Source organism: Chionomys nivalis, chromosome 1, assembly GCF_950005125.1.
Source record: "Chionomys nivalis chromosome 1, mChiNiv1.1, whole genome shotgun sequence".
Classification (NCBI taxonomy): domain Eukaryota; kingdom Metazoa; phylum Chordata; class Mammalia; order Rodentia; family Cricetidae; genus Chionomys; species Chionomys nivalis.
The window spans coordinates 21,386,232-21,406,735 of record NC_080086.1 but is presented as its reverse complement, the minus strand read 5'-3'; the positions used below and the strand labels follow the sequence as shown (position 1 = coordinate 21,406,735).

General features: G+C 42.8%; 1 protein-coding gene and 1 pseudogene across 1 annotated transcript; both read left to right on the top strand.

Annotated features, from left to right (window-relative positions):
- Nucleotides 1-429: 429 nt before the first annotated feature.
- Nucleotides 430-16,933, top strand: LOC130885868 (C-type lectin domain family 2 member E-like). The gene is made up of 6 exons (XM_057787682.1): nucleotides 430-561; nucleotides 2,029-2,251; nucleotides 11,942-12,073; nucleotides 14,625-14,707; nucleotides 15,262-15,368; nucleotides 16,327-16,933. Exons 1-6 carry the CDS (start codon nucleotides 430-432, stop codon nucleotides 16,469-16,471), a joined length of 822 nt encoding a protein of 273 aa, XP_057643665.1. The 3' UTR covers nucleotides 16,472-16,933.
- LOC130876121 (kelch repeat and BTB domain-containing protein 2-like) lies at nucleotides 4,014-7,505 on the top strand (annotated as a pseudogene).
- Nucleotides 16,934-20,504: the final 3,571 nt, after the last annotated feature.

Genomic DNA, 20,504 nt, shown 5'->3' with positions numbered 1-20,504 from the left:
AAAGAGTTAATCCGCACATGGCTTGCTCTGAGGTGACGGCAGTTTTCCGAGATGAGGCGTAGTTGTTGGAAGACACTGGAGCTGTGTCAACCTTATCCTTGGTACCGCTGTTGTCCCTCCACTGGGTAAGGATCGTGAGCATTCACGCACTAGTGTCCCTGTTCAAATCTCTTCCCAACCTGAGCTGGCCTCTCCTAGAGTCCTGCTCTCAGAAATCAGTGACAAGCATCCCAGTGTTGTGACCCCAGCAGTTTCTCGAGGATTGAGTTTTGAGACCTGTGATTCACCCCCGAGGAAGGCGACCTCCGTGTGCAGGCCACCTTCGTCTGAGCACTGTTCTCCCGCTGTGAATGTGGGGCCCAGAGCAGAGGAAGAGCAAGAGAGCACAGGGATACAAGTGTGGGCTGTGGGGCACAGCTGGCAGGCCTTATGGAGCGCGTTTCCCAAAAGGAGCGCGAGGGGGCGCCCAGCACCTTGCTCAACCTCTTCAAGTACAGTGAGCAGCTGATGTCATCAAGAAGCTTCAACTCCAAAAATCGTGCTTTGTGGTGGCACAGGCCGGTAGGATATGCTGCTAGAGGCAGAGGCAGGAGTGTGTGAACTGAGGTCAGCCTGGACTGCACATTTTTCACGCTACTTTCACTTTTCTCCTTTGAGTTGTAGGAGCCAGCCATGATAAGCTAAATATGAACAGATCCCCCAAAAGAAGCTCTTAACTTCCAACCATTATCACCTGCCAGAATAAGACTCAGCCATCGGTAAATTTAATAGAGGCCTGAGTCTCAGTAGTTTACCCTGAAGCAATACCTGGTTGCAGGAAGGACCGAAGGACCACAAACTGAGATTACCAGAGCACAATCCAAGAACAGATGATCCAAAGGAAATGCCTAACTTTCTAATCCCTGTAGATAGGATTACCTACACTCACCAGGACAGCCCTCGACAAATGTCAGCCAATCAGGGGTCCTGAACCTCAGAAACCCCTCTCCCCCACCTTCACTACTACAAAACCCAACTCTAACTGAGCTCGGGGCTCTCTGCTTATTCCCATACGTTGGACATGTAGTGAAAACAAATTTCCAATTGGCAAAAAATAAAGGCTCTTTGCTTTTACATAAGGAACTTGGTCTTCATTTTGGTTTTTGGGGAACTTTGCGTATTTGGGCATAACACGAGTAAGAAAAGATTAAAAGATTATAAAAAGATTTAGGCCAAGAGGTGGTAGTGCAATCCTTTAATCTCAGCAATTAGGGATCAGAGGTAGGTGGACTTCTGTGAATTCGAGACCAGCCTCATCTATGGAGTGTGTTCCAGGACAGCCAGGGCTGTTAAACAGAGAAAACCTGTCTGGAAAAACAAAACAAAACAGAGAGAAAGAAAGAGGAAGAGAGAAGGAGAGGGAGAGAAAGTAAACGTGCCACTCATAATGCTTGAAACAAATACTACAGCCAGACCCTACAACTTTGTTGGCACTGGAATATTGTCATCCAGTTTTGCTTGTTGAAATCATTTTAGTCGTGCAGGGGCTGGCCCACACGCCGCTCTTCCTGAGTCCAAGTCCTATCACCGGGGTGTGCTCAGGAGACTTCCTTCTGGAGAGCTCGGCAGGACCTGAACTGAGGTGGTCAGGTGAGGAACTTGTCTGCATGGACTCTTATCTAGGTTTACATATTTACATTTTTTCCCTTCCCATTTTACTAAAAAGCGATCTTCTTAGGCCGAGAAAGCTGAACTGTGAAGATGACAAATGACAGGGCGCTTGAAAGGATCCCAAGGCTCCTGACAAAAAACTCACTTAACAGTCAAGGTGGTTATTCAGGTGGATTCTACACCTCAGCCCCTGGAATTCACTTACACAACCGCTCCCCGGGAGCGATTTGCATATTGCTTGCCTGCTTGTTGTTGGGGGTAGAGAAATTTTGATCCTTGCTTTGGGTTCAGGTTGAGGTTGGGGCGGGGCGGCGTGGCCTGACCAGAAGCTGGAGTCCTAATGGGAGTCTCCGCCCCGGGACCGCCCTTGTTCCCAAGGATACAACAGATCAGAGGTGGTGCCAGAGAGTGAGAGTTGATCCCGAGAGCCTCGTGAGTGACGGAGTGGGGAGCCAGGCACTGCGGTCTTCATGTCTGAGGACTCCGGCGGCCTGTCGACGCCTGTTGTGCCTGAGCAACGACGACGAGCTGCAGGAGGTGATAGGTGAGAACCTGCCCGCGACCATCAACGGGGACGACGAAGAGCAGCGTTTGGTAGAAGGTAAGATCCGAGGGGCTACGTGCAGGCACTCTGGGCACAAGCCTCAGGCACAGGGCGTGCACCTGGGGCGGGGCTCCTTCCGGGAAAGACTTACCTGAGACAGACACATCCTGGGCAGAATGGGCGGCAGGCCTGGTTAAGGTGGCAGTGGGCTTCGTGGGCAGAGCAGTGTGTCCCTAGGATTGTGGACCATGGGCTCTTTAGTCCATTCCTGCCTCCACACAGTGCACCGCAACGACTCTAGAGAAACTTAAAAGGAGCGTCAGCTAACCATCAGTTTTCCCTACATACAATAGCGTCCTGTAATTTCTTTTCACAAGTTTGTTTCTTCAAGGTGGCTCCGGGGGCCTGTGATTAATTCTATAAGCCATATGACCAAGGAACTCTGGCCTACCTTGGGTGCAGGGACAAAATTTTCTTGATAATCAGCCTGTTTTTCCAGGGGCAGAATTCATGGGTCGATAGTGCATTAAACTTCCTTCTTAGTTTCCGTCCTTGGCAAATCTCACCTCTAACAAAGGGGAAGCTGACTTTTAGTCTCTTTTTGATTTTTTTGTATCTCTTATTGGAACACTTGGCCAAATAACCGAAACCATTTTCCTAACCATCTTTATTGTCCTAACCAAGAAGGTCCAATTAAATCATTGATTTAACTAATAATCCTTGTGTTCATAAAATCAAATCATCAGTGATCTCATAAAGATCATCAAGTAAACTGATCAGTGAGGAGTGGAATTTAATGACGCCAAGGCCAGATACACGCTTTGCTGAACAGCCTTTCTGAGTTTGTGTAGCAAAGTAGGTGTCCGGATTCCTAGAGGACTGGTTGGAGTAACCTGGGCATGCTCAGGCATGTCGCTGCCATCCAGTTCCCCTAAAGTGCCCCTGGTCACACCTCCCCTCCTCCTTTTCTGGGCTCCCACAGTAGACCCCCCCCCCCCCCCCGCGCGCACCTTGCGTGCTTTTTCATCCCTAACCTCCAGGCTGTCAGAAATTCTCCCCTTTCCTTAGGACACAGGTCTTAAAGGATTCTGTGGCACCAGGGAACAATCTCTGTCCTACTTTACCTAGTGCTGCATCCCAGGATTTTCAGTAGGTCGGGGATGGGAGATTGATCCCACCTCCAAATCCATCTTCAGTTTCAGGTTATGGTGAATGATGGGAAAAGGACATTGCAGATTGCTGTTTTAAAACCGTATACTCTCATTTTGGAAAGTTTCCATTTCATTCTTTGAATCTCTTTCCCTTTAATTTAAAACTTTTAAAATTCATTTTACATGTATATGTGTTTTGCCTGTTTGTCTGTGCACCACATGCATGCCTGGTGCCCACAGATATCAGAAGACGGTGTTGAATCCCCTGGACCTGGACTTAGGCAATTGTGAGCCACTGTGTGGGTGCTGGAAATGAACCGAGTCCTCTCTCTAAAAGGGCAGCAAATGCTCTTCATTGTTGAGACATGGCTATATCCCTACTTTAATATTTTTGTAGAGTATTTCTTGAAAAATGGAGTTCACAATTATTGTTAGATCAATGGTCTAATGGCAGCCTCAGGAGATCAGGCTAAGTTCCTCTAGGTGGACAGGCCCCTGACGTGGTAGAACTACTGTTCTGGGAGGTGGGGGACAAACTGAAGAGGAAAGCCTTCTAACCAGGCCTCCCTTGAATCCCTGAGCCCTAGCCCGTGCCATCTAGTGTACACCTAAAGTGCCCCCAGCTCTTACCCAGGATTCTCAAAAAGACTGAAGAACCCACCGTCCTTATGGTAGAGCAGCAGGTCTCCGTCTGCTTTGCTGTCCCCAGCTTTGAGTTGTGGCTAGGCCCTCAGGTACCACCAAGTCACTTATTCCTCAAAGTAGCCCAAACACCTACTATTCTGGGAGAAATTACAAAAGTAAAGATTTCCTTCCTTCTTCGGACTTTTCTATGGACTGAAAACTGCAGCCAAGTTTTCATGGCAATGGGCAGAAGTCCATAAAGCAACTGACTTAGGTGAAAGTTGGGGTCCCAGCTCTCTCGAACTCACTACAGCCTCTCTGACGCTTTCACCTCCTCTGACTAATACCTAAAGGGAAAGCTCATGAACAATACTACTGTTTTTCAGCTAAACCAAGTACTTCTGAGGGATTAGGGGCCAGATAAATACCATGAAGGCCTTAAGAGAGCCCATGACTAAGCAATAAAGATGGAGAACTTCCAAGATGGTAGCTTCTTCATCACCTTCCAGACCTGAGACCAAGCCTAGGGCTGCTTAAAACAAAGGCCTGGCAAGCTCCCTCTCCTGCCAATGGGGCCCCCTGCTGGTGAAAGACTGAACAGCCCATGGTCAGAGTAGGATCTGTGTTTTGATTGACACATTAAAATTAACACGTTCATTGTTTCATTATGATGAATATATTAGGAATCACCCCAGCTATTTTTAGAAACACCGTGTTATTGTGAACTGTACTCATCCTACTGAGCCTTTTAACACCAGATCTGACACCACTTTATTTTAAATATTGTCTACTTCCTCTCTACCTCCCCAAGAGATATTTGTACTTGATTGTGTATTATCACACTGTTCACAATAACCAGCACATGGAACCAACCTGCATCTATCAGTGAATAAATGGGGAAAATTGTGGTCCATCCTCCCAAATATAATGCAGCAATAAGAGACGATGGGGTGATGCCTTTGGTGCTATCATGGGTGGACCTGGGTGACAGGTTGAGAGAAATCAGTCAGGCATGGAAAGCCTAACACCGCTCATCAGGCAGAACTAGCTAAAATCAGACAGGAGTTTATATTATTATTTTCTTGGATTTGGAAAGATTTTTCTTTTTAAAACATGATGCAAAACTAGAAATCACAAGGAAACCTATAAATTTAGAAGATGAAAGCACAACACAGTCAAACATTATACAAAGAAGTTGTGAAAAGCTGGCAGGAAACGTGTTGAAAGGTGAGAAGAGGAAGCAAGTTGTGGCAGTTGGGGTTTCTTTTCAAAGTGAGCTGGAAGGAGACTTTTCTGTGGCCCACTGCCTTTAAGCTTGCTTAAGCTTAGTATAGGAACAGGAACTTCTGAGTCAGAAGCCTTGGGGACATTTGCGCTGGTAAAGTGGTGTAAGAACTAGGCAAATGTACAGGGCGTGGTGGGCCAGATGAAGATGGGTGCAGCCCTGGGCACCTGGGAGCTGCCAGAAAGGCTGCAGAAGTGGATTAGGGCATGGTGGGCGCAGGCGGTAGGCCAAGATGGCCCAACTCAGGTGCATGGAAGGGAGCTAGTGCCTTGGGTTTCCCCAGATCCAGGCCCCCTGCTGTGCGTGCATCCCTGCAATGCAGCCTGGTGGAGTGACATGTTCTGCAGAAAGCCTGCTGAACGTAAGATGTTGCAACAAAATCTACCTCTTGTATTTTTCCCTTTTATTCATGAGCTGCACAGTTTCAGATTTGAGCAGGATGTCTGGAGACTCTGTTGAAAACTCTAGCGCAGGATGACCTAGCAAAGACTGTAAGCCTCTAACAAGATTCTCCAGGATTGTGTCAGTTCTGGCTGAGTGCTACACATAGCAGCAAATGGACTCCCTCCTTTATTTCTGAAGTATTCCTTTGACCTTCCATTATGACCTACTTTTCTAATCTGTTCTGGGAGATATTAGTGGAACACAGTCATATCCACTCAAGAGGAAAGGCAGATTAATACATAGTATGCTGCGTCCTTGTTGGAACAGTTGAACCTGTTTTACCAATAGCAGTTGTTTAGTGACATACTGTTAATTGTTGAGGGCACTGAGTTCCCTCGTCATAAAATGGTTCTTGTGACACGTGGATTCTCTTTCAGGGCCATGTTCATGAGTAGACTAAGTGAAAGCAGGCAAAGGCACGTCTGCCTGAGGAATGTGGGTGTGGCAACTAACGCACACACGGGGAACTTGGCAGAAAATGACAGCACTGTAGAGCAGCTCTAGCAAACAGCTTGCTTCCTACAGGTAGAGGATGTATTATAGCGTTGTCGAGAATACTTAATTAAAAAATGAATAGAGAACTGTATTCGGTTGATGAGTTTAGCTGATCTCTTGACTGTGAAGAGCTAAAGCAGAGTGCTGAAAGAACGGTGGAGCAAGAGTTCACTGCTGTGTCCACCAGAAGCCTTCATACAGCTTCCCCACAACCTCCTGATAGACATTCTTAGCAGTGACAACTGCCCCATGACATCCTGATGGACATTCTCAGCATCATCAGAAACCCTTGTAGTCTTTACTCTTCTGTCTGTTATAGCCCTCGGCAGAAAAGGTTTCCAAGTTATGCACCCTGCCAGCTGATTTGCCTAAGGTTGGGGCAATTGTAACCCGTGATAATGATATTTACATAGCAGGGGGCCAGGTACCCTTGAAAAACACAAAAACAAATTACAGTGAGACAAGCAAACTGCAGACTGCCTTCAGAACTGTGTTGCTTTTACTTGTTTGATGCACAACAAAATGCCTGGTTTCCAAAGACACCAATGCTCTTCCTCACGAAGCCACCCTTGCTTTGCTGTGAAGACTATATCTATGCAATTGGAGGAGACAGTGTTGGTGGAGAACTTAATCGGAGGACTGTAGAAAGATACAACACTGAGAAGAATGAGTGGACAGTGGGGAGCCCCTTCCCGTGTGCTTGGCAGTAGAGAGCAGCCCTTGTGGTTCATGACTGCATTTATGTGATGACAATGAACCTCAGGTACTGTTACTTTCTGAAATCTGACTTGTGAGTAGAGATGGCCGTGGGGCAGACTAGCAGATCTTTTGCTTCAGATGAAGCTTTTGGCGATAAAATTTTCTCCATTGGAGGGTTGCATATTGCTACCAGTTCTGGCATAAGACTCCCCTCTGGCACTGTAGATGGGTCTTCAGTAACTGGAAACTTAGGATGTGAATAAAAACGAAAGGGAGATGGCGGCCAACATCCCTGCTAAAAGGTACTCTGATTCCTGTGTTAGAGCTGTTGTGATTTCAAATTCTCTTTGTGTGTTTATGTGAGAAACCCATTTAAATGAATGAACTAAATATGTCACCTCCAGTTTGATTTGGGACTTGATTGGTGGTCTCTGGCAGCACATATCTGAACGTGTACTGTGAGACCTAGGGAGAGATTTTCGATGCACTGCGGGGAAATATCCATCCTGTCTTAAAAAATCTCCATGGAAGCCACCAGCTTACTTTTTGTTCACCAGATGGAACTGAGGAGTTTGAACTGGACGGAGAAATGGTTGCACTTCCCCCTGTATAGGGGAGTTGAGGGGGTGCACATGCGAGATTAGTGATATCCTTTGCTAAACCGGAGGATATAAAAGGACTAAGTATGAGTACATAAAAATCTATCTCTGATACATTTTAATTTTATGGCCTACTTACTATTTGCATCAGTATAATATGTATCTGTTATACAGAAAGATATGCTTCTGTAATATGAAATGGGTTATTTGATAATTGAGAGACTTTGATGTGTATCATGTGAGCATAAGAGTCTGAATTATCTAACGTGTTAGCCCTGTGTATGTACAGTCCAGAACTTCACTTTTTTTTTTTTTTTTTTTTTTGATTTTTTGAGACAGGGTTTCTCTGCGGTTTTGGAGCCTGTCCTGGAACTAGCTCTTGTAGACCAGGCTGGTCTCGAACTCGCAGAGATCCGCCTGCCTCTGCCTCCCAAGTGCTGGGATTAAAGGCGTGCGCCACCACCACCCGGCCAGAACTTCACTTTTAAAAGGAATTTCCTGTTGCTAGTGTGGTATACCAAAATTGTGCTGAGGTTATTTTAGTATATGTATTGATAATCTCATACTTCTCAATTTCTGGAATATAGTTTTTTCTAGCATAATTCAGCTGCACTTAACACTAATGTTCATGTCAGTCTAGAGATGTCTTTCAAATGCTATATTGTTGAGGAAGATCTTCTCTATGTCTATGGTATCACACAGGGAAGCTGTGACTGCAGGACCAGTCTCACGCTTCTACTAGGTGCATGCATTCCCTTCCCACTGACTGTACTTGTCCATCTAGAATACAGGTTGTTCAGTCAGCTGGCCACTTACTAGGTGTGGACCTGTAAGTGAGCTTGAAAATGAATTGCTAGTCCCTCATTGTGCTGGTCTATGTGGAACTTTAATCAGTAAATGTCTCCACTTTCTATTTTACAGTAATGTTGGCTCATGCATATAACCACCTGCTGCCAATGTAGTTCTCCATCTTAAAAAGGTTTAGACTGAATTAACCAGGTCATTACATCTTAGTTTAATAACTAGCATTACTGTACAGTGATTGTGTATAGGTATCTCTTAGGTGGTATTTTTTTAACCTGATGTGTGTATGTTTGAGGGGTGGAGGTAGGAAGGTGAGCCATGCAGGAATTGTGTGCACTGAGTGTGCAGGAGAACAAACTAGGATTGCTCTGGCATTAATATCAGGAACCACTAGCAGCTGTGGGGCGCCATCAATGCAACGTGAGCACAGGTGCCTCGTGACAAACATTGCTGGCATGTGCAAATGCTCTGGCACTGTATTTTGAATGACATTAATTTATTAAATAAATTGTATATAATCAGTTAAAAATTAACTAGGCAAGTGCAGGCTTGTGTCCAACTTGTTTCTTGTGTTTAGAGGGTTTGTTTACCTTGTCATCAGCTTGGGGAATGATTGAATGATTGTAAATGTTCCATTTTTTTACAGTGATCCTTAAAACTGCTACAAATATTCACATAAAGGTTTCTTTTTCTTTTTTCTTGTACCTTAAATGCAGGCTTTCCTTTTCAGCCTGAAGTATGTTGGTAGGATGGGGGCACATCACCATATTGTACACTTCCTGGACAAACAGCTTCATAGTGACTGCGTAAGTTTGCCTTTCTAAAAGAAAGGCGTTAAATTCACATCAACATTCTAATTAATCAACCTCCTGTTATTTAGACAGTGATTTTACTCTTGAACCTAAGAGGATTTTGCCCAAAACAAGTTCACAAACATTCTCCCCACTTTATAAAATTTCAGTGACTTTACAACATTGAGCTTTGTGCTCAGGTCTACAATCCTGTTTTTAGCAGACATACAACAGGTTGTTTCAGTAGCACATACTGGATGGAGTGACCTATTCTTTCCTGTCTAAAAGCCACTCATCTCTGTTAAATATCTGTTGACCACGAGTGTTTGGTATCATTTCTGGAGCCTTTTTTTTCCCTGCTGAATTGTCCTAGTGTCTTTTGCTAGTACCAGACTATCTTTGTTCCTGTTCTCATAAATCATGAGATTAGGCATGAATTCGACCCTTCTTCAGAATCATTTTTGGCTCTTCTAGTTTCTTTTTAATTTTCATAAGTTTGATGCTATGATTTTTTTTTTCTGAAAGCACTCTCACACCCCATCCCCGGAAGTGAAACTGTGTTGCGTACATAAACTTATTCAGGATTTGTTGACACATGAGCAATAGTGAGTGCTTTATTTATTTTATTATATAGCATTTACTTATATTGTTGTGTTTTGAATAAAACTTGGGAGTCAGATAATAGAGTAAAAACTGTTGGGGATCTTCCCTGGACCTGCCCTCTCTGTACCCTGCCAAAAGGAAACCTGCCGAGTAGCAGCTCCACCCCTGAGGATATTTAAGGTCTGGCCCATATAATTCCCCATGTGGCTTGTCTTCTTTCCTGGACTACCTGGCTATGTTTTGTTCAGAATAAACCTGGGCTTAGTACTTTGTCCTGATCTGACTTATTGTATCAGCGGAGTTATTCACTACTGTGTTATTTGTACTTACCAGAAAACCTGATTGATCAGAGAAACAATGTAGAAGCAACCAGTGAATTTCTCTCTCTTCTTTCCTTATCCAAATGGGCTCATGAATCTTTCTCGGTCCTTCCAATATCTCTCTATTTATATCTTTGCTCCTTCAAGACTTCAACTACTAATTCTGGTCTGCTAGTTGCCTGCTACACCCCTGATTCAATGTTAAACATTATTGGCAGTCTTGGAATGCCAGTGTGCACAAATATCCCGCAACAATTATGTGCCTTGATTTCTTTCCTTTTTTTATTTTTAAAAAATTATGCATATGGGTGTTTTACCTGCATAAATATCTGTGCATCACATGCATTCCTAGTGCCCACCAAAGTTAGGAAAGGATGTCAGATTTCTGAAACTGGAATTCTAGATAATTGTAAGCCACTGTGTGGGTTCTGGAATCAAACCCAAGTTCTCTGCAAAAAAAAACTTAACCACTGAGCTGACTCTCCAGCCTTGTCTTGATTTATTCATAATTTTAAATGTAGTTTTTGATTATGAACTTTTTAGATTTATATGTTATGGGTTTTGTCATTATTGTAAATGGTGTTGTTTTAGACATTAATTCCCCTTGGACAGGAAAATGCAGCTAAATTCACCATGCTGACATTGTGTCATACATTTTTGTAGACTCATTTTTTACATCCAGTAGTCTTTTGTAGATTTGTTAAAATTTTTATGGTAGAACCATGTCATCTGTGATGAGAAACACTTCATCTGTTTCTAAGATGTGTAAACCTTCTTTCTTTCTTTAAGGGTACCCTTCCCCCTCTTAGGACTGGAGGGGTAGGGAGGAGGGTGAGTGTGGAAGTGGGAGGATGGGAGGAAGTGGAAATTTTGAATGGTATTATTTATAAAGTAATAAAAATCTTTTAAAAAGCATCTTATTTTATGTATATGGTTCTTTTGCCTGCACCTTTGTTCAACACATGAAGGCCTGGTACCTATAGAGGGTGATGAGTCCCCTGGAACTGGAGTTGACACAGTTGTAAGTTACCTTGTGAGTGCTGGGAATTGAACCTGTGTCCTCTGGAAGAGTAGCAAGTGATGTTAACTCCTGAGGCATTCTCTAGTCTCATGACCCTGTTTCTTTGCCCTGGCTGGACCTCCTGTGAAATCATCCTGGAGTAGAGAGCAGAAATTTTACTCCTGCTCCTGAATGCTGGGAAAGCATTCATAACTGCACCCTTGGGAATGAAACAGACTGCAGTTGTATTTATTGTTTTGTGTTTAATTGATGATAACTTTTGTCGGGTTGAGGAAGTTGCTCTAATTCCTATTTTCTTTCTTTTTTTTTTTTTTTTTTGTTTTTGGTTTTTCGAGACAGGGTTTCTCTGTGGTTTTGGAGCCTGTCCTGGAACTAGCTCTTGTAGACCAGGCTGGTCTCGAACTCACAGAGATCCGCCTGCCTCTGCCTCCCGAGTGCTGGGATTAAAGGCGTGCGCCACCACCGCCCGGCTACTAATTCCTATTTTCATGTAATTTTGCTGTGCATTGATATTTCTATTTTTCCTCTTTTCTTGGTGTGTTAATTGGTCTAATTACACTGAGTTTTCCCTAATGTTTCTGTTACTCCTAACCGGAGCACTTTCTGGAGAGAAATCCAGCCGATTGTTGGTGCTGTCTTTCACTGTGATCCTCACTCCTTTAGGTTTCTGCTCTTTCGTGATTCACCACCAGTTTTAGTAACTAGAAGACCCCTGGGAAGTTGTGTTTCTGGCATCTCTAGTCTTCTTTCCACCATGGCCATCCTTTATGGACCAGGGCCTTCTTTGAAAGGGGTTTGCAGCACTCTTTCAGATACTTGTAGGCAATTGTAAAGTGGATGTCTGTGCTAAGTTTCTTTATTTTTTCTTAAGAAATTCTCCAAGTTGGCATTCTTATGTTTATATTTTACAGGTAAAAAGCTCCAAGAAAAATGTCTCAGACTCGGCTCCCCCGTGTCTCCTGCTGGGCTTTACTGCTGCTATGCAGTGATCACCATCCTCACTGCAGTTGTGATTGCACTTTCTATTGCTCTGTCATTGTCAGGTGAGTGACATCTCCAGATCCTGCAGCATTCTGTCCACATCCACACTGTCAGTTACATTTTGTTGTAAGGAGCGCGGGACTCCTTTGCTCTGTCTGGCACAGCTAGCTTATACCCGAAATAATCACACAAAAATTGTATTAATTAAATCACTGCTTGGCTCATTATCTCTAGCCTCTTATTGCCTAACTTTTATATCTTCCTTTAATTCATTTTCATTAATCTGAATCACCACAAGGTCATGGCTTACTGTGAAAGATTCAGCATGTCTGACCTGGTAGCTCCATGGTGGCTCTCTCTTTCTGCTTTCTTTCTCCCAGAATTCAGTTCTGTCGACTCCACCTACCTACATTCTGCCCTATCAAAAGACCAAGGCAGTTTCTTTATTCAATCAATGAAAGCAACACATAAACAGAAGGACCTCCTACACCAACACTTACTGAGCACTGTGAGCCAGGCACTGTGGGAAGGGCTAAGAGAAAACACACTGGAAATTCCTGTTCTCTGGGAACTTGGTAGGAATTTTCAGAAAAAGCTGTGGTGTGCACAGGAGGCCAGACTCAGCATCTCTAGGAAGATGTCATTTAGCAACCTCTAGACAGAGTTGCAGAAGACATATGTCTACCTGGGGAACGATTCAATGCAGACGACAAGGAAAGGAAAACCCAAAGGAGGAGCCTCAAGGAAGCTGCTGCAGCTAGGGGCACTGAAGGCAGTAAAGAGTAATACGATTGGGGAAGGTACAGGATATCTCATCCCAACCATGACTCATGGTTTCCATTAATGTCTTCTACCATGGTCTTAAAATACTAAATAGAATGTTCCAGAAATATGTGATTCCCAAGGTTTTAGTTTTAGACAGTTCGAAGTAATGTGATAAAATCTTGTACATCTTTCCTGCCATAGCTGGAGTAAATGTTCCATGATATTGTTGTATAAAATCAACTTAGGGTAGTGGTGTGCATGTCTTTAGTCCCAGCTCTTGGGAGACAGAGGCAGGCCGATCTCTGTGAGTTTGAGGCCAGCCTGGCCTCTCAGAGCTAGTTCCACGACAGATTCCAAAGCTACAGAGAAACCCTGTCTAGATAAACAAAATAAAATCAACTTTAACCACGTCAGTGAATAATACACAAGTCTAAACATGGAAAAAATTTGCCAGTAAGACTTAGTCAGCGTAACCTATACTATTATGTATCTCTGCAAACACTCAGATGAAAAGAAGTGGCTGTCGCCCTCAGTGCCTTTTGCATTTGTCCCTGTCATTAAAGCCTGGTGATACTTATTATTGGAACAGGGAACATCTACAGCAAATCTACCTCCACCAAAAATAAGTGTGTGATGTCTAATATTTAATATTTCTTGTGAAATCATTTATGTCTAGGCTCAGTAGCCCTTCAAAGAGCCATGCAGTCATTTTTATGTGTTAAAGGAAGAAAAAGGCAAAGTTACGAAAGAAAAATATTTGCTGTTTTTCTAAGCAACCCTCTGAAAGTTTGCACATTCAGAGCTTACACACACACACAATCACTCTATTGTGATAGACTCACAAATGAACACATCACACTGCTCCATTAGCATAGCCACTCCAATACTGGCCAAGTCTCAAATCCTGTGAATCTCACTGAACTTCCACCCAGTTAGAAAAACCATTCTGAAGCCATGGAACTTTGGTTATGGTTTTAGACTTTCACTGTATCTTTATAGCTCTATTCATGGCTTATGTGCCCTTGCTCAGCACCTTACATCATCCTTCCTTATTCTCCTGTCTACGTGTTACACTGTGCCCTCATTCACAGCTGTTCACACTGTGTATCCCAGGCTGGGACAAGCATATGAGGGAGTGCATGGGGTCTCTCTTCTTCTGAGCTTGTATGACATTGTTTAATATTATCCTTTGTAGATCCCCCACTTTTTTTTTTACAAGTTTTAATTTTTCTTTATTTCTGAATAACTTTCTACTTTATCCATACATTACATTTTCATTATCTGTTCATCTTTGATGGGCTTCTTGGTCAGGTTCTTTTGTTACTATTGTACATGGGCAGCAGTATACATGAATGTGCAGTATACATGGATCTGTGTTACGATGTGTGTTCTCTCATATATGCCCAAGAGTGGCATAGCTGAGTCACGAAAGGTCTGTTTGTAACTTTTGAAAGGAGCCTCCATACTGCATGTATCAGTTTATACTCCCACCAGCAATAAATAAGTGTCCCTATTTCTGCAGAGTTCTGACATCTGCAGTGAGATTTCTTGATAATTGCCATTCTGACAGCCTCTAATGAGCACTAGCATATATTCATCTGGATTTAATGTATGTGTACATAATAACAAAATCTTCAATCAAAGTTTTGGTATAAAAAAACCTATTTGATCATGCCATGTTTATATGTTTGTATTTATCCATAGTTAAATCCAGAGAAGTGAGGAGTATTCTTTATTTTGTCATTACAAAAACAGGAAAGACAAAACAGGTCTCAATCAAAAATACCTATGCTACTTGCCCAAGAAACTGGATTGGATTTAGAAATAAATGTTTTTATTTTTCTGAAGACTTGGGAAACCAGACATTCAGCCAGAACTACTGCATTGCACTAAAGGCCCAACTAGCTCGATTTGACAACCAAGAGGAACTGGTAAGAAATGATCAAAGTAGATTTGTTGTTTGTTCTGTTGAATATTTACTGCCTTGAGATAGGTACCTTAAGGCTGCAGCATGAAGAAGGATTCCACCCCAGGTATACAGGGGACATGGGGAGCACATATTAGTATGTGCCATTTGTGATAGTAACCCATCTGGCTGTCACCCTGAGATACTCCAATGACATTTTTTCTTGTAATGCTAATAGTCAACCTGCATGGCCAGAAATATATTTGACTGAGAAACATGGTAGTGATGTAAGTCTTTGTTCGAGCTGGCAGGTGTTGCAAACTTAAGGTGACAACTGTTAATAATTGTAAATACAGGCTTAACAAGGGACTTTCTAGGCCACAGAAGGAAGGGTGGTTGTTAGTTTACTGTGGATTATGGCTATAAAATATAGCCACTGAAAACTGAGAGTTATTTAGTCTCCAGAGTCAATGACCCTCAGTTCAAACCTGCTACCATGCCGAGAGGAGGCTGTAGTTTGGAGACACTCAATGGTATCTGATGTCGAGAGACATATATTTGTTTTCTGTGTTATGACAGAGTTTCCTGAAGAGATACAAAGGACCTTCTGACCACTGGATCGGTCTGCACAGAGAGTCATCACACCACCCTTGGATGTGGACAGACAACACCGAATATAACAACTCGTATGTTTTCAGACTTCTTTTCTTCTTCTGTGTTCATGTATTGTGATGTGTGTGAGTTATGGCTATGAGAGAAAAAAGGCTGAGTCATGTGAAGCCAACTGTACTGGTATGAGAGAAAAATAAACCCTTGGGCTGGAGGTGTGCCTTGGCATTGTTTGTGTGTTAATGCAACAGCCAGTCCCCAGTAACTCCACATCCCAGCAAATTTACATCTGTCAGAGTCACCTAGTGATATTTCACTCCAAATCTTTAGCCTGATGATGGCATCTGGGGTAGATACTGTCTGCTGTCAGCACTTGGAAATCTCTCCGTGCTGATAACTGCCCTTGTGGGATGCAGACAGAATTGCTAATGGCCACTAAGGGCTCTGAATCCCCAGGAAGCCACACACAACTGGTGTACAGGACTTGTCAGATAGCTGTGTGCACAGCTGCACCTGACACAAGAGTAGAGACTCCAGGAGCATTGGGAACATTCTCTAAAGTCTCATCATCAAAGAGCACCCAGGACAGCATTTGGATGTGAGCATAGCCATTTTGAACAGACCCATTTTACTGGAACAGTGAATGTCTATCATTAAAAAACCTTTAGCAATTTACTAAGTGCATTTTCTCCCCCTTTCATACATGTGAGAAATTCTTCAAGATAGAATTGAAAACAACCCTTGCGATGCTACCCATGGTTGAATGAAGTTCATGTGAACAAGGCAGACAGCACCAGTCAAATGCTTTGTACACACAGTACAGCGTCCAACATGGATGAATGACAAAGGTGTGGCCACCAAATGGAACCCTGAGAATGCAAATGTCACTGGGTGTAACACTAGTGCTGGTGATTCCTCATGGCCTCTGCCTTTCTGTGATTCATGCTATAAACAAGCCCTGGACACGAGTGAGATATCATTGATGGGGGAATACAGTGGCCGGCCCTGCAGATCTTTGTTTGTTCTTTGTTTTAGGTTTCCCACCCGAGGAGAAGGACCGCATGCCTACCTGAGTGACAGAGGGATCAGCAGTGGCAGGAACTACATACGTAGGAGGTGGATTTGTAGCAAACCCACCAGCTATGCTTTACAGTGTCCAGGAGTCTCACAGCTTGTGTAGAGAGTGTGTCAAAGTGATCATGAGAGATCTGTAGCATGTTATCTACGATTACAGTTTCATTTCTTTAACTTATGAAGTTATCAAAATTAACTCACAATCTTTGCTAACATCAGAGATAAAAACTATGATAGAGGGTACTTGGGAGACTATGGGTTATTTTAAATTAAATTAAATAAGTGTTTATATTGGTTTGTACTCACATCATAAACCTGAATACAATCACATCATTCATTAAAATAACATTACTCTGTGTTTTATTCATAGTTCATTTAGTGCCCCCTTTGTTTCAATCCATTCTATTTCAGATTTTATTTCACTATTTCTCAAATATGTAAATACTTTTAATATTGAAATTACTTTGTGTTTAGCAGTTTTAATTATCTTATTTACAGTACATGTTACCCAAATACTGGGGGAGAAATATCACTGACCCAAATCTTCATGACCAAATTAATCAATTAAAGCAGGCTTAGTTATTTGTGTACATGTATTGCCTCCCCTGAGGTGGGGTTTGAGAGGTCAACATGGGAGGTGAGAGAGGCAGGATTTTTATAAAGCTCAGGGTAAGGAGTTTCTAAATGGTGGACATGACAGGTGAAAAAGGTGCGGTTACAGGAGCAGAACATAAATTACACAAGAGTCCAACACAGGCTCCTGAAAGAGAGACATGACTGAAAAACAGGGCATATCAATGTAGTCATTAGCAACAGGGAGTCAAAAGGTGGAAAATTGGTGGTCATGTAACCTTGTAAAACAAAGGTAGGGTTACAAGGTGGTTATAAACAATGTTTGGAAACAAAGACACGATTGCCATTCCTGGAACAGACAGTACAGAACCATTTGTAGCTAGGTTTACAGGTGGGAATAGTCCAATCAATGAAAAGCGAGGTTTAATCATACACAGGTATGAACCTATTTTGTCTTTGTTATAAGATGGCTTTTAAGCTTAAGATGGAGGCAGGCTGATTCTTCCTACACTTCATCCCCTATCTCAGTTCCCCTTCTTATCTGTGATTCCATTTCTCTGATAGACAAAAAGTTTCATGTGCTTCCTGAGTGGCTGTTCTACTCCAACGGGTGAAGTTAACAAGCCACCTGACAAGTGGGATCCAGTTATAAGTGGGCTTATTGGGAACAGCCGAGGACTGAGAACAGAAATTCTTACTCTTTAGTTTCAATTTCTGTCTTCCTGTAGCTGAGAGGTCAGTGCTACAGAGACAGCCAAGTCTTCCTTGTGCTTGCTGAAGTCAGAGTCATCACAGAAGAGCTCCTGCAGAAGGGATGAATAGGTGTGCATTGAATGCAATCTGAATCAAAGTGAAAGGGCAAGAGGAGCCTCACAGAGGAATCACAGAGGAGCTGAAGCTTATGAAAGTTAGTTTGTCACAGTGGGTCTCTCCCTGCAGTAGAGGAGATGCTTGGGGGCCTCTCATATAGTAGTAATTCTTTTGGACTATGTCGTGCTTAAGTATAACCGGGCAAGAGAAATGGACAGCGAATTAATTATGAGGCCCGAGTCATAGCTTTTGTTTGATCAATGAATAAAGTGAGGACATGACCATTTCCAGGTAGGTTTGAGGGGAAGGTTTTATTGTAGATATGAGGAAGAGCACCAGAGACACCTGGAAGAGTCCACAGTGGGGAGAGAAAGGAGTAGACCTAACCTGGCCAGCAGATTCAACTTGGTCTTGAGAGAATAAAGAGCAGAGGAGAGTGAGAGAGGAGGATCAAGAGGAAGATAAAGAGAGAGCATGGCCAAAATGGCAGGGTTATGTAGGATTGAGAGGCTGAGAAAAGAAAGCCAAGGAGCTGGAGTTTAGAGTAAGAGCCAGGGAGAGAGGAGCTGAGAGGAGTCACCGGTCCTGGGTGAGAGGGAGGCCAGCGTGCATTGTGGGATGGTAATAGTGTGAAAGTCTGTCATTTGTCTTGAGTTTCTTCTGGAGCAGAGAGTTGGTTCATTTGAGTTGGGGTTTTCTTTATTTTTTGGTGTCTTTGCAGTGTGTGTGTTTGTGTGTGTTTATTTGTGTGTTTCTGTGTGTGTGTGTTTCACTTTCTAGTCTACTCTTTACGGTAATATGCACTCTGATGAGTTACAGGAAGTTGCTGTGGACCATGCTCCTTATGTCCCAGAACAAAGGAAATTCTAACAGCACAGCTCTCAATGTGCACAGCTAAAGAACTTCCCTGTGGGCTGGGGCCTGGGGTTTTCAGATCCAGTGTGATTCAAAGGGAAGGTGGGGAGGGGAGGTGCAGTGGAGGTTAAACCCCACTCCAGCAAGTTCTCTGGCATTTCTGGTTTGCGGTAAATTTTGGAAAAGAAAAATCTTCTGGGATTTGTGTTTCAGTCTACAGAAAAAAACCTGTCTTCTGGATTTTGAAAACGGTCTGTTTCACTCTTTTTTATTACTTTATTCCCACTGTCCTTACTTTAATTTTTCTTTGTGCACTTGCTTGTTTTAGTAAAGAATATTCGGTATCCTGGAAAACAGTGCTCATACAAAGCAAAGAGGCAAGTTTGTGAGGAATGTGGATGATTTTCATGTAAGTAAAATATTCTGTAGCTGATACCATGTTCTTTTATTACTCTTGTTAAAACTCCCAGTTCTTTGAGAGAAGTCAGTGCTGACAAAATATATCATACCATTTAATCTAGTGTGTATATACTTAATATTTTCCTTTATAAACACCTTGAATTTAAATTTTAAAGAAATAGTAAGAAAAACAAGTGAGAACAGCTCCATATATGGGTAAAGAAACAACTTTCAGGGGTGAAACAGCCTTCAGGTTATTACTGGGACATTGATAGTAAGAGAGGCACATTGCCTGATTAAAGATGAGAGACTCTGTGAGAATTCTAATGCTCTGAATACAAAGGACGTCTTTGTTTAATGTATAACTGAAAGGAAGGAGGGAAGACAAAGAGAAATAGCCTGTTAAGTCAAACACCATGAGGAGCAACGAGAGTCACATGGCAGCAAGCAGCAAGGTGGGTCCAGAGAAAAAAAATTTGAAAAAGTCTGGCTTTGGCCAGTGTCCTAAAGAGACAGAGAATCAAAGCATGGAGAAGCTCAGATCTTCTGATTTAGAACTCAGAAAAGCCAGCGAGATTCACAGACTGCTTGGCTGCAGCTCCACAGGTGACCACAGAGTGGAGTTCCAGAAAAGGAAAAGCACATTATCTCAGTAGAGAAAGATTGTCTCCTGCAGCCTCTTTAGCAGGGCTTTAGGTGGATCAGCCCTGCTGAGGGGTGGGCTCTTGGTGACATGATTGACAGGCACAGCAGGGCTTGCTGTTTGCCTGCTTCCTTTCTTCATTCTAGCAGGTCCATTCCTACACTGGCATTAGAGCAGCGTTTCTCAACCTGTGGGTCTCTACTTCTTTGGGGGTCACATCTCAGACATCCTGCTTATTAGATATTTACATTATGATTCATAACAAGCAAAATTATAGTCACGAAGTAGTACAGTTATGAAGTAGTAAAATGTAAAGAAGTTTAGGATTGGGGGTCACCACAACATGAGAAACTGTATTAAAGGCTCACAACATTAGGGATGTTGAGAACCACTGCATTAGAGCCTACTTCTTTGGGATTCCAGCATCTACAGAAGACCATCTGAGACATCCAGTCTCATAGATTGAACAACTTCTGGATTCTTGGACTTTCTGTCCATAGGCAGCTATTATTTGACTAGCTGGATCACAGCCTGCAAGTCATTATAATAAATACTCTTCCTATAGACAGAGAAGATTAATTCTATAAGTTAAGATTAATTCTGTTACTGTAGAGAATCCTGAAAAATACAGTGACATATGGTGACAAGGAAGGACAGGATGCAGGCAAAGGGCCTATGAGTCATGAAAAAAGTTATGAAGAAAATCGTTTTTTCTGTTCTCAGCTCTGCCATAGGATTTTCTTATTTAGTGGTGAGTCAGTTCATAAACATGCAATTGACAGTGAAATTCTAAAACCATAACCAAAGCTCCATGACTTCAGAATGGCTGTTCCAACCGAGTAGAAGTGCAATGAGATAT

What these genes read in the sequence shown, in the direction of transcription:
- LOC130885868 (XM_057787682.1), top strand. Translation starts at nt 430, where the DNA reads ATGGAGCGCGTTTCCCAAAAGGAGCGCGAGGGGGCGCCCAGCACCTTG. An exon ending in TTGACAACCAAGAGGAACTG is followed by an intron (nt 14,708 to 15,261) that starts GTAAGAAATGAT and finishes GTGTTATGACAG; the next exon opens with AGTTTCCTGAAGAGATACAA. An exon ending in AACACCGAATATAACAACTC is followed by an intron (nt 15,369 to 16,326) that starts GTATGTTTTCAG and finishes TCTTTGTTTTAG; the next exon opens with GTTTCCCACCCGAGGAGAAG.